This window comes from Coffea eugenioides, chromosome 5, assembly GCF_003713205.1.
Source record: "Coffea eugenioides isolate CCC68of chromosome 5, Ceug_1.0, whole genome shotgun sequence".
Taxonomy (NCBI): Eukaryota; Viridiplantae; Streptophyta; class Magnoliopsida; order Gentianales; family Rubiaceae; genus Coffea; species Coffea eugenioides.
The window spans coordinates 45,909,844-45,923,911 of record NC_040039.1 but is presented as its reverse complement, the minus strand read 5'-3'; the positions used below and the strand labels follow the sequence as shown (position 1 = coordinate 45,923,911).

The 14,068-nt window shown below is 35.9% G+C and overlaps 2 protein-coding genes across 2 annotated transcripts; one reads left to right on the top strand and one right to left on the bottom strand.

Annotated features, from left to right (window-relative positions):
* The first annotated feature begins 7,158 nt into the window (after positions 1 to 7,158).
* LOC113769827 (protodermal factor 1) lies at positions 7,159 to 8,741 on the top strand. The gene is made up of 3 exons (XM_027314128.1): positions 7,159 to 7,422; positions 7,529 to 7,895; positions 8,160 to 8,741. The coding sequence occupies exons 1-3, from the start codon at positions 7,260 to 7,262 to the stop codon at positions 8,482 to 8,484; spliced, it is 855 nt and encodes a 284-aa protein (XP_027169929.1). The 5' UTR covers positions 7,159 to 7,259; the 3' UTR covers positions 8,485 to 8,741.
* Positions 8,742 to 12,305: 3,564 nt separating this feature from the next.
* On the bottom strand, positions 12,306 to 12,875 carry LOC113771858. Its single transcript, XM_027316411.1, has one exon. It carries the CDS (start codon positions 12,873 to 12,875, stop codon positions 12,306 to 12,308), a length of 570 nt encoding a protein of 189 aa, XP_027172212.1.
* Between the last annotated feature and the right edge of the window lie 1,193 nt (positions 12,876 to 14,068).

Sequence of the window (14,068 nt, the reverse complement as noted above, 5' to 3'; positions counted from 1 at the left end):
TTCTGCAATCAAAAAATGAATTGCAATGCATGAAACTATAATCAGACTCAAAACCATAAAAACAAATACTGAAAGTCGGCTTCTCCAACCGACTGATCATATGCAAATGCATGTGCACCCTTTGTCCAAGAACTTGATGTTGTACCAGCTTAGAAGCTGTGGATCATCAGAGCAATACGGCCTCAGCTCATGGATTCAATTTCAAGGTTCAAAAAATTGATCTGACGGTATGCTAGTCAAATAGTTTTTAAAATGCTTTTATCACCGTAGTATCCCTACATATCTGCTTGGTCTAATAACTTAATGGGCTTTTATTAGCTTCAAGTGAAAGTCAATTTATAAAAAGAAAACAAGGGAATCTTCTTAATCAACAGGGATTACAGAAGACAATAATGGAGCATGCAGCATATGAGAGTTATGCTGTAGTATAGCTTTCAGCAATTGTAACAATGTACGTGTTCTGGAGTTTTTTCCTTTTTGATGTCTCAATTGCATGCATACAAGAAAGAAGACTTTCAGAATACCATAAAAAGAAGAACTAATAATTTCGTACTCAATTTGCCTATGACTACAATATTTTCGACATCTAAAAAATAAAAGTCATTGGACTAAGGAGAAGAAATTGATAAATTGCTCAAGTTACATGAATAAAAAAGAAAATTAATAGTTAGTGATATAGCTAGCCCGACCTTGATGATGAAGGTTCACCAACCAGTTGGAGGCTCAACTCCTTAATTACCAAAATCCAACCTTTGACGTGCAAGTGAGCAAAAGATATGCCAGAGTGGTAAAAACTTTGCCAGGACCTGCAAACATTAGGCTGTGATACAACTTTAATGAATTAATTATGCCGACACTACCCGCAAGTGGTGATTAATTATTACCAAAACAAGATACTACAACAATGAGAACAACTGGTCCTTTCATGCTGTCAAATAATATATTCCACCAAGTAACATCTTGATTTCGTGGAATGTTATGTTAGTACCACAACTCTGAGCAGCAGATTTGCTTAGTTACCATTTCCACCGGCCACACTGCTGGTTGACTATCTAATGGTCTAACTGGTTCTCTTACTACTAGTAGCTAGTATTGTTCTTCTGAGGTCGGTTCAACTTGGAGGTTTTGTTTTCCAAAAACAAAAGTGGACGGCCACCAGGAATTCTCGACTTGTGCAAAAACCTTTCTACTTTCGTGGTTACACCTTGGAAAGGACGTAGGATAATTCCATCATTTGAGGTCTTCCTAAATGAGAAGTTAGCAAATACTGTACCAACGTTAGACAATGTATGCAAGTTCAGCTTGCCAAGGCTAGACTCTATTGTTTCACTTAGTTGTTCAAATACATCACTCTATTGAACAGAGCCCATATTTCTCTTTTATTTATATTTTGAAGCCTTCAATTTCGTCAGTCTGAAAAATGTTAAATTCGGTTTTTTCTCAAAAAAGAAAAACTAAATTGTGACGTTCAAAGTTGCAAAAAAGTATTAACCACTACTATTTTTTTTTTTTTCAAATCTATCTCATCGTATCTGTTTATCCGTACTAGGGCTGCAAACGAGCCGAGCCGAATCGAGTTTTGACCTGATCGAGTCGAGTCTTGACTTAATTTCATCGAACTCGAACTCGAGCTCGAGCTCGATGAGCTGGTAATTTTCAAGCTCGAGCTTGAAAAAAATAAAAAATAATTATTTTATTTTTTAAAAAATAAAATAAAATAATATTTTTTCTTAATAAATAATAAAATATTAAGGATATTTATATAATTTTACTATTAAAAATAAAAATAAAAAAATAAATATATATATATACTCGAGCTCTATATAATTTTACTATTAAAAATAAAAATAAAAAAAATAAATATATATATACTCGAGCTCGCGAGTTAACGAGCTTAACGTTTTGAGCTCGAGCTCAAGCTCGACTCGAGCTCGATATTGATCGAGCTCGAGTCGAGCTTGAATCGAGCCGCTCGATTCGTTTGCACCCCTAATCCGTACATTGGGACTAAAAATTTTTCCTTAGAACTTAGAAGTACGCTAGCCTCAGATTAACCCAAATAGGGTTTCATTCTACCATGAATATCACCTTTTTTTTCCCAACAGAGAATTGGCGGAAAAGGAATTCTCACAGATTTGTAATGACAAACTTCACAATGTTTTTTTTTTTTGAGACAAACTTCACTAATGCATTACTATTTATGATGCAGAGGTCAGTGGAGGTCCAGTTTCCTTGATCATGGAATTACAAAAATGGTGGAGAAATAATTCGTGGATCAAGGAGATGAATATCTATTTTATTGAATGAGAGAAGATGCAGGGAAATGACGAACTGTAGATATTACAAAGAAATGATCCAGAATGCCCTTTTCTACTTGAGTAGCTTCCGGTTCTAATAATACCACAAGCTAGCATTTCAGCTACCAAATTTTCAATTTCACCATTCTGAAAAACAGGATACTTGTAAGGTCTCACATTAATAGGTTCTGTCCCCTTTTCAGGATAATTTTGTGATCATGCAATCTTTCTGGTGGTAGTCCATTAGGTTCTTGAAACACATCATCATAATCACTCAATAGTTGTTCAAGTTATTTCTCCACCATTTTTGTAATTCCTTGATCAAGGAATCTGGACCTCCACTGACCTCTGCATCACTTTGTAGCAATAATTATTGTTTTTGAAACAGGAGTACTATTTACTATAAGCATATCTTTATACATGGTAACGTGGTTCATTTTTAAACAATTTTAAGTGCTATAGATTTCTTTAAACTGCTTATAGTCAAGTACATATGGTTACTGCAGGAACAATGGAGAAAAAAAAACTCAGGCCATATTCCAAATCTCAATAGCTAATCGTTCCTGGTGTAGAATAGATCTTTTTAACAGATTCACTGGGTTGTCTTCTTTTGCCCATCTTGCAATATAACTGAAAATAGGGTTTAGTGTTGGTCTTTGGAGACTATGGCCGAAAGCTTTGTGGTAATTCCTTATTGTCAAACGGATGATAAAAGGAATGATCATCCGAAAGAAAAGTGGTCCTTACCACCCAACAAGAAGAAGAAAATTGAGGACTACGACGATGACAATGTGGTGGAAAAAGAAGAATCCATCAATGAATTGTGTTCATGGCTGCGCGATTTTTATCCTAATGGCTGGAGCGATGAGAAAGATGTATTTTTCAAGTATGGTGGGGGTGGGTACCAAGAAAACTTTGTGCAATTGTGAAATTCTGCAGCATCAGACCACCTTCTGCTGCAACCAAAACCACTTAGTTACACATACATTGTCTTGAAAGGTACGTGTGTGCGTGTGTGTGTTTTCCTTGTTAAAATTTTATAAGATGATTGTGTTATATGGGTCGCTGGTTCTCTTGTATTTTTGGATTTTTTGTGTTTAAAGTTATTTCTGTAAATGTGGAAGGACAAAATCCAGATGCATTTTGACAGGTAAGAAAGCAGAATGGCTGCTGGCTACGGTAGCTCCTTATTGAGGTTCCAACTTTGCATAGCATACAAGGGACTTGATTTTGGATTGTGATTAGCAAGTAACTTTGCTCCCGTATGTGGAATGCATTTCTTTTTTTTGTTGGGTCCTTGTTTCTGGATTGTGTTTCATGGAATGGGATAATTGCACGAGTGCAAGAGAATGTGTTTCCAATTGTGTGTTGATCATATTACATCTATATATATATATATATATATATATATATATATATATATATATCAATCCAACATATGTCAGCATTTAGCAATTCTCTTCTGCATCGAACTTATTTGCAGAGGTACAAGTAGTTATTGAGTGTTTAATCATATTATGTGGATGTATGCTTGAACAAATACTTTTTCTATTTGATAATTTGCAATTTTAAATAGTGAAAACATATTTATTGTTCATTTAATTCAAATGTATAATAAAATTATTTGAATCTTTTAAAATATTTTTTGAAATACGAAAGTTGCTCTAAAAAGCATCAATTTTGAACTTGTGCTAAAAATACTTCAATATCCTTTAACTCTACTTCTAGATTTAAGAAATGATACTCACCAAATACATTAAAAATACTTTATCAATTAAAATTACTACTTCTAACGTTATTCAAATAATCTGCTATCCAAACACACTAAATATTTCTTTGGAATGAGATAGTTGGACGAGTCGATTAGAATTACTACTTATAACGTTATCCATCATCTAACTATACATTGGTTGGGAATGGCTTGGAGACGTTAAATTTCAGACCTTACCCTAAAAAGAAAAATTCGAGAAAGCAATCTGCAAATACTAGTATAGTCCATATTGAGTCACTGACTACCAAAGAGACACTTTCGTGAAGTAAAATTCGTACACATTGAAGCAGAATATTAAGACATCTTCTTGTATTTGTTAATGGCTCTTCTCCTTCCTCCAAGAACATTTGCTTCTTTCTCTCTGCCTTTTGCATTCTCACCATCAAGAAAACTTTGAACTCCTATTAGACTCCAAAGAAATTTTCTTGGCTTTAAAATTTGTGTTACTTCTATCTAAGTCATTGTGCAAAGCCAATTATTACATTGTGATGTGACGTGAAGAGATCTCCAACTCCTACCGATGCCTGTAATTTATCAATTTATTGCTTGAAGCAAATATGCCAGGCTATTTCAAATGAGCCATCCTTCTAATATTTGTGACCAAGACAATGGATATTTACCACTTACCACCTAATAACGTCCCCAATACCTTCTTCAAGCCAAGTGGGTACAAAGAACCCCGTTGAATTGCTATTTTCTAGAGTTTTTGTAATATATATATATATATTGTAAAGACACTTTTGTTAAAGTATCATGCAAGCCATTTAAGAGAGACTGTCGAAAAACAACTACACAGGAGAGTTTCAACTGCTTGATATCAAAGCCATTTACTTCTAGTGCTTGTTATCAGACGTTTTCTGCAAATTCTGGGTGGCTGGTGCATCCCAGATTCCAAATTCATCCTAAATGAATGAGAGACATCAATATCTGTAACCAAGAGCCCATATGACCAACTGGACCGGTAAGGTTACAGATTAAATAAACGGACAGCTCATGTCAATCAGAAATTTGTCAACCACCATTTTAGGATTATGGATTCCTTCATCATACTGGCAATACTTGCACATATAAACGTGTGTGTCCTCCTCCCCCAACAAAAAAAAAGAGAGGAAGAAAAGTTGGCATTTCTACTGTGGATTAGTTTCTATTGCCTCCATATTAGATTAATGTCCTTCTCCACATTGATTGCAAGAATATTAGAAACGTTGGCATTTCTACTGTGGATTATTTTCTATTGCCACCATATTAGATTAATGTCGTTCTCCACATTGATTGCAGGAACATTGTAGGGATAGTTTCCAAGAATAGTAATTTTGGTCTCCAAAAACTATAATTATGTGAGGGTAAAAGATAACATATTTGATACTTATATTAGGTACGCGTATATATATATCATCAAATGCAGAACGAAGACAGCAGACAGCTTCCACTGCATTTATCGTTCATAATCTAGCTGTCTCTCAGATAACCATACAAAATATAAACAAATATCTTTACTTCTAGTACTTCATTGCAATAAAAATGATAATTAAAAAAAAAAAAGAAGGTTTTGACAGCAATTGAGCCGGGAACACCAAGGAGAATAGACCATTTGCTACTGTTGCATCGATATATTGTAACCTTCCTTCATTTTTGAACTTCTTCCAACTACTTCTCTGCCATAGCAATTATGTTAGATCAAACCCCATGTGTTTTGTTCGTTTGCGACATATTTTGTTTCTTTTGTATTTATTCTTGGTTCGCCTTTCAGTCTTAGCACCTCAGAATTAAGAGCATGTCTCACTCTATTTTAGAAATAACAGTAACAATTGCCAAATAAATACATGAAAGACATGTTTAGAATATCAGTTTCCTATTCTTCTTTTTCTGTCAAGAAGTCAATTGACTCTTACTGACTCAACAAACCTAAACCCCAGAGCATACTCCAAAAGCCGGCAACTCTTGGAGCAGCCCCAGGAGACTTATCTACCCAGCAAACCCCAACCCCTTCCCCGATGTGGGACTAGAACTCACACAACCACCCTGCTACTAAGAATTAACTAACCCCCAAGTGAATTGAAAATGAGCTTCGTCTTTTTCTGTCAAGAAGTCAATTGACTCTTACTGACTCAACAAACCTAAACCCCAGAGCATACTCCAAAAGCCGGCAACTCTTGGAGCAGCCCCAGGAGACTTATCTACCCAGCAAACCCCAAGTTTCCTATTCTTCTTGGGGAACTTTCTTTCTTGATCTCCATGTATATCACACTGTCGGTTGCGGGAAAAGGGCATGTTTTGACTGGACCAGTGAAGTCAATCCAAGTAGAATCCCAAGGAATGGCCAAAGCCACATTTGGATCCGTTTGTTTTGATTCTTTTTGGCTAAACCTTTATAGCGTCCATAATTAATTTTCCTCATGAGAAAAAGGTCCATACTTAATTAGTCCAAACTTAGTCCATTTAAGAGTTAATTTTACCAACTTGGCATCATTTTCCCTCTTCAAATGCCAATTTGATACTAACATGGAATGAAAATTCTAACTTTCCTCTTGTTTCTCCCAAGTTACATGAAATGATCATTGCTTGATGTTATAAACAAGAGGTTTAATCTGATAATATGGAATACTACCACAAACAAGGAAAAATACAATAAGGGAATGGCAATAAAGAAATACCCTTTCTCCATCCATGACCTCTGTCACATCATAATCTATGTGCTTCTGTATATGAGGCAGAAAGTGACAAGTGTGCAGCCTAACCCTCAAGCCCTCTCAAGCAGGCAATGCTCTAGAATGGGCTAGGTTTTCGTGCTTCTTAGGCTGAACACAACTGTTAAAATTGGTCTCATCTCTTGTTTCACAACCATATCAACCACGGAATGCAAAGACAAACTAGGGGGTGTTGCCCCAAAAGAAAAACAAGAAAAAAAATGAAACTAGGGAGGTGTTCCTCTTGACACCCCATTTGAAACCTCTGCATACATGTAATATGGGGCTTAAATGACACCTTAAATGCTCCTGCAATACTTTCAACTAACCACACACTCCACCACCTGCTTATATTTACTCCAGTCTCTTGATTAATGCCCTTTATATACATTGCATGCAACACTTCCTTCCCACTCACTCTCATCACTGAGCTCTCTTACTCTTAGTCCTGATTATATCTTCGGTTGCTGATTTTTCTCTTGAAAAAGAAAACCAAGACAAGAAATGGAGAGGAAGAGAAGCAAACTGCAGGCTTCTCTGCTACTGTGGGCAACAGTGGCAGTTTTGCTTTCTCAAAACTTGCTCGTTTCTGCCATTTCTGCAGCCACAGTTGAAGATCAGAAGAACTACTATCCTCCTGATCCAAATGCAGGAACTCCCCATACAGGTTCTTTCTCAGACTGAAACCTCAAGCATAGAAAACATTTGTCAAACTTAGGAAATTTCTTCCTTTTTTTTCTGAGAATTTTCTGACTTTTTTAAACTGGTTATAGGTTCACCAAGTCACAATCCACCACACAGTTCAGGAGGTGGACATGGATCAACACCCTCACATGGAGGTGGAGGTGGAGGTGGAAGCTATGGAACGCCACCAGCAAACTGTGGTACACCACCAAGTGAAGGCCCTGCTACTCCTACCCCATCCACTCCCTCAGGAGGTGGAGGATCCTACCAACCTCCTCCCACTACGCCTTCAACACCAACCCCTATTGTAAACCCTCCTATCGTAAACCCACCTACCATTGTTAGCCCACCGACAACTCCAGGCATCGAGCCTGGCACCCCAACCATTCCTGGCGTCACTGTCCCTCCTGCACCTCCATATGGATTTGATCCTAACTCTCCACCTTTCTCATGCAAGTAAGTTCAATATCTCAGTAGCCAAATGCTTTGCATTATTAGTGAATATTATCAATTAATGACAGATGCAGAACTTTTACTTAACAGATGAAGAAATAGACATGCACATAAACACTATTTGTCAAGTAAAAGCCTTTAAGAAATATTTTGTGTGGGACTAAGTAATCCATCTGAAATAGACAGCTACTCCTCCTTGCCATATCTAAATACTGCATACAAAATGTAAACAAAAACTGAAGCATCTTCTTGTTTTAAATTTTGCAGCTACTGGAGGACTCACCCAACTTTGATTTGGGGTCTGCTTGGCTGGTGGGGAACAGTTGGTCAAACCTTGGGCGCCAGTAGCATTCCTGGCTTTGGTTCAAACATGAGTGTTCTGCAAGCTCTTTCAAACACCCGTACTGATGGCTTTGGAGCTCTCTACAGGGAAGGCACAGCTTCTTTTCTCAACTCCATGGTGCACAGGAATTTCCCGTACACAACCCAACAGGTCAGGGACACGTTTGTTGGAGCACTGAGCTCAAACAAGGCAGCAGCCCATCAGGCACAGCTCTTCAATCTAGCCAATGAGGGTCGAGTGAAAGCTTAGAGCTTGAAAATTTGTCATTTGTTAAGCCGTAGTCACTTACTATTTGCGTACATTATATTGGTGGGCTCGTTATGATGTTTCTGTTCTCATTAGTGTGTCTGATTTGACGTATGAATTCTATGTTTGTTTAGTTATCATCAAAGTTAAGGATTTCTATGTTTGATTTGGTATGATGTTACAGAGTCTAGACGGGATAGCAAGCATATGTAGTTTTATTTCATACTATTATGAATAAACATTGTGTATTTGTATGTGTAGATCCATGCAAACGTTATTTTTCCACAAATTCCTTGCTTTTCTCTTTGTTGTGAATCCAAAATTGACACAAGGTTTATACATTCCTCACATTCAAACAACTTTCTAAGCAATTTAGTGGGATTTCCGACAAATAAATACAGTGGTAAGCCTCAATGGAGTTAATAAAAGATTGAACATTATTATTTTGTAGACACGTACAATCCTAGAATGTACAAGTTTTAATGCACGTCGCACATGTCGCCCTTCAAGGCAAGTTAATTTTAGGACAAATCCATCAACAATTCTTGAATCCATGGAGCTTAAGGGACGGTACCATTGAACTCCATTTAACCATTTAAGGATCGACATTATCAGGTTTTCGAATTTTTTGGCTTGATCACTATGTCTTGGAAATCTTCTGACTTCCATTAAAGAACCAAAGATTCTTCCGACTTCCATTACTATTCAAGATAGCAAGGAAATGAATGAGTTATGAATGAATTGGACAGCTGAATGCAAGAACACATTCAACGAGACATAATAAATTCTATCTTAGATAGCTAGTGTAGTAAAAGATGCCATAATGCTCATAAAGAGGGCAGTTGTGCGTACACAACCTGGTTATATGTAATCTAAGTAAATAAAGAATATTATTGTCTCTCACCAATTGTCACATTATATGGTTTTTCAAAAAATTCAGATGATTTTTCAAAAAATTCAGATGAGTGTATAGTGCATTTATCTGATCCGGTGGTGATTCTATCTCCATCGGCTCTATCTCCATCGGCCTTCTGTAAGTCCCGTCGGGCCTCTCTCTTAGTTAAATTAGGATAGAGTAGAATTTAGATAAAAAGTGACGATTAATAAAAAAAGAAGTAATCTAAGAAAATAAAGCTATCATATGTTGTAACAAATCCACATTGATGATGCATGGTTTAGCTTTGTCTCTGAAGTCATTTTCAAACTAAATCTATATTTCCTACGAGTTGTTGCATTATCGATAGTTAATGACCAAGCTGATACTTCGTGACACTGATATCCTTCCCTATTTGATGCGTGAAAATTTAAATTTAATAAAGGGGAACTATTTGGATCTGAATATCTATTCATTGATTGTAAGAAGATGAGATGCTACTACAAAAGGGGGGACATGTGTGGGTGCGCATTTAGTCTTGATAAATAAGTGAAGTGTTGGTACTGCTTTTATTTTTTGGGTCAGGACAGTGCTAGGACTTTACACGTACACATGCAGAAAGCTGTAATGACTAATGAGGGGACTGTACGGTTGGCATTTTCGTAATATTGTGTGATTGTTGTATAATTTTTATGATTTGATATATACTTACACTTCTTTGTTGTACACATAATTTTTGTTCTTGTACGTCAATTTAATAATTTTATACAACTACAATTATAAACGTACAACATCTTCTAAAAAAAGTACACCAACTATACCAATTTGTACAATAGACCCAACCGTACTGGCCCTCTCCGGCACGGGGAGCGCTCTTATTCGCATCAAGAAGGCACGAGGAATTGGATATGAACAATGGAAATTGGAATCTGGAACAAGGGCCAAATATATGCCTTGGCTTGGCTTTTTATTTTTAGAATGTCCTCCAAATTCAAGGAGAATAAATAGCAAACCAAAATTGTTAAATCCAACCCAGATCGGTGGTTGAATCGATTAATCTGATGAACCGGCCAATTATCGAAGCTGCATTACTAATGTGATTGAATTGAACAAGAAAAGTACCCATTGATTTGTCAACAATCCGGTTTGACCAGATTCAAATGACTCAACTTATTTGGATTGTAAATTATTCGAGACAATTTTGTGAAAAAATATTGTAGCACTTTTTTGATATAATGTATGTGAGATAAAAAGATGTTTGAAAAATATGTTGATGATGCAAGCAAATCAGCGTAGGTAAATAACGTGTAAATAAGGTAAAATAACTAACGATCCAAACACCCTCGTGCTAGCTAGTGAGCTGGTAGATTTGCCCGTTAAAGGATGCACTTACCACTGGACCAGAGCCTACTTGTTAGTAGATGAAGACTTCAAATAGGTTTTTTTTTTTTAAAAAAAAAAAAATTCACTGTTGTTTTAGTATCTAGATTTATTTATTTGAGTACCTATATTGTATGGTACAAATAATATTAATTGTTTTGCATAAATCGGATGCTTTTATGTATGACACTCCTGCGTTGTTGAAACGATATAAAAATTGTTTGAGGGATTATATGGAGAATTTCGACACATTTTGCTGGTGAACCAACATTTCAGTCGATTAACTCTGCTTGCCTTGCTGTTTTGCGTGATTTCTTTTATTGTGTCCCCCCCCCCCCCTCCCTCCCTCCCTCCCTCCCTCCCTCCATTTTCTGTCTTTCAGACTTTCCACAATTGTCAATCTTTTAAAACACAGACTGAGTTTGTTTGGATAAGAATTTATTTGGATGATTTATTTGATCCAGTTACTGTAGTACTTTTTGTGATATGATGTATGTGAGATAAAAAGGTGATTGGAAATTGTGTGTATGATGCAAGCAAAACAAAATCTGAAATAAATCTTGCAAATTTTGTCTTTCCAAACAAACTCAGTTAATTTTTGTTCAACTCCACGGCACACTTTTCTATGTAGCAGAGAAATTTTGAAATTCAAATATTTAATAGTGGAGGTATTTGGGTAGGAGATTATTTGTAAAAGCTATTTAATCTAATAGTATTATATTTTTTCTGATGTGATATGTGTAAAATAAAAAGGTAGTTGATTGTGGTATTTTTCATCGCATGGCTAATGACTTGATGACCTTTTTTTTTTTTTTTTTTTTTTAAACATTCTCACCTCCAATTCCCAGGACTTAAACTTAATGACTTTGTTGGACAAAAGGTCCCTCATTGATATGGAGCTAAAAATTGCGAATTTCACAGGAATAAACTAATGTTTTTGTTACTCTTTGCGAATTTCTAATGTCTTTGATTCCACAAGAAACAGGTAGTGATGCCATCATTATAAACAAAAATTTCAGTGATTAACAAGTAAATCAAGAAGTGTGATTAGCCAGTCCAAGTGTTGCTATAGAAAGCAATTCAGAAAATTTTAACTAATAATCTCCTTCTACTATCTTGCTTCTGGCCGGAAATTTTTCATCCTAACTTGTTCGCATGCGGGATTGCCACTACTCAAAGAACTGTTCTTAAAAGAACAAACTCTTTATTATTCCTCAAGGCCCCTTTCCTAGAATCTAGTTCCTCTTTCCAACAATGATGACAACTCCCCAAAAACAATGAAAGAAAGGGGAGAAAAAGAACAAGAAAAGATTGTTGAATTGCAGTTTAAATTGGGAAGTATTCTAATGCTTGAATGTTGAATTTCTTCTTGACTATTACAAATCCACAAATCTATAACCTGCCAAACAAGATTAACCTCAAAAACCAACTCACACCATCCATACATTCCTTCCCCCCCCTTCTTCCTTGTGTCAAGTCCCACCAAAGCAAATCCCCTAAAACTTAAAGACCAAATGAAAAGATCGAAACAAAAAAAGAATGTATATACATGTATATAATTCTTATCTATTTAATTCATCACGTTAGGTTGATGTGACATGAAGGAAGAAGAAGCAGCAGAACATGATCTTGATCTGTCAAATGTAAAATCAGAATGCGTTCGCTTATGGTTCTTAAGAGCAGCAGGAATTGGACGAGTCTCAACAACCTCAACATCCCACAAAATTTTATTATATGTTGTGCTGAAATGTGGGATGTCATGCGTAATACAATTTCTCCAAGGTGGCACACCACCATTTGGACGTAAATAATTGCCCCAAAGCGTTTTAAGCTTGACCTGGAAACCATCCCTTATGGGTTCCCAATCAATTCTTGGATCTCTGCAATTTGGAAGAGTTTGAATAACTTTCCTTCCGGGCATTCTGGGCACGAGGGGCATGTTCGAGGCCGTCAGGTATTTGCCGTAGCAACTTATGAAGCGTATAACATCTCTTCCTGGGACGAATTCTACTGTCCATATTGAATTCTTGGTTGAGCCATCACGATCTTGGATTACATTTTCTTCATCATCTTCTGCTGTCAGGTACTTGTCCCTATAGCTTTTCAGGCGAATCGTTTTGGCTTTTTGGAACAGCTCCATTCATCATTTACCTGAGTTCAGACACGTTGCGTTAGAGAAAATGTGCCAGAAGGTAAAAATGATCCATGAACTGTTTATTCTCGAAATTAATAAACGAATAAGGACAAAGGAAAGGAAACAGCGGATGATCAAAGATGAAAATATAAATACTCCTGCAAATGAAAATAAGCGAATGGTTTCAGATTATACGCTGAAATGAAGGCATACTTTTGGTGCGAGGAAGAGAGGAGAAGAAGAGGAGGGTAAAGAATGGTGTCCCTCCCCAAACCCAAATGAAAGAAGTTAAATCATCTTCCCTTGTTTTATTTATTAACTATTTGGTCCACATTTAGTGGAACCATTCTTATGGCATTCGTGAAGGTGATTTCGTTCTCCACGTTAGGGGAACAAACAAAGTTAATATTGATACAATTCATTAATTTCTTAGGACATTTTTGGTTGATTTTCAATTGTTAGAATGACACTTAAAAAATTTTTTTAATTTATAAATGGAAAAAGTTAGCCCGGAAAATAAGTATTCCACGACACATAGCAACTAATGTTGTTGTGCACCAAGAAAGTTCTCCATATCACAAAACTAATTATGTGAGAAGCCCATAAGAGTTTTTTTTTTTTTAAAAAAAATAGCAATTTCCACTTCTTCAAAATCGTCAAGAATACATGGCATTTATTGAAACTATCTCCAATTACTCGGCTAATTTGTCATGCTTTTCAAAATTACTATAGTTTTGCCTTCACCATTGGATCAGGTAAGAAAGAAATAAAATTGTCTTTTGCATTTCTAAGTAATAATAAACCTCAAATATAAGATAATAGGTCAAATTCATTTACTATTACTCAAAACAATGCGTGATTATTATATCAAAAAAAAATGTATGATTGTCACTTTTGCTGAAAATGATTAAATAATTACAATTAGAAATGCCTAATATAGGTCAATTTTACAAGCTCCCAACGAACATAAAAGTTAAAAAAGTGGCTATTAATCTTAAGCATTAAAGTTTTCCTTAGATCACCACACACATTTGTGCCCTTGATACTAGTAAACTTTTGTGGTGTGGTTTGATTGGGATATATGAAACAAAGGGAGTTCAACATTAAAATAAAAAATAAAAGAAAGGGTCTCATTCTAATTATTAGAAATATCAGGCGTGTCAACCAAATTATCCTTTATTCGCTTCCATAATCCAGCA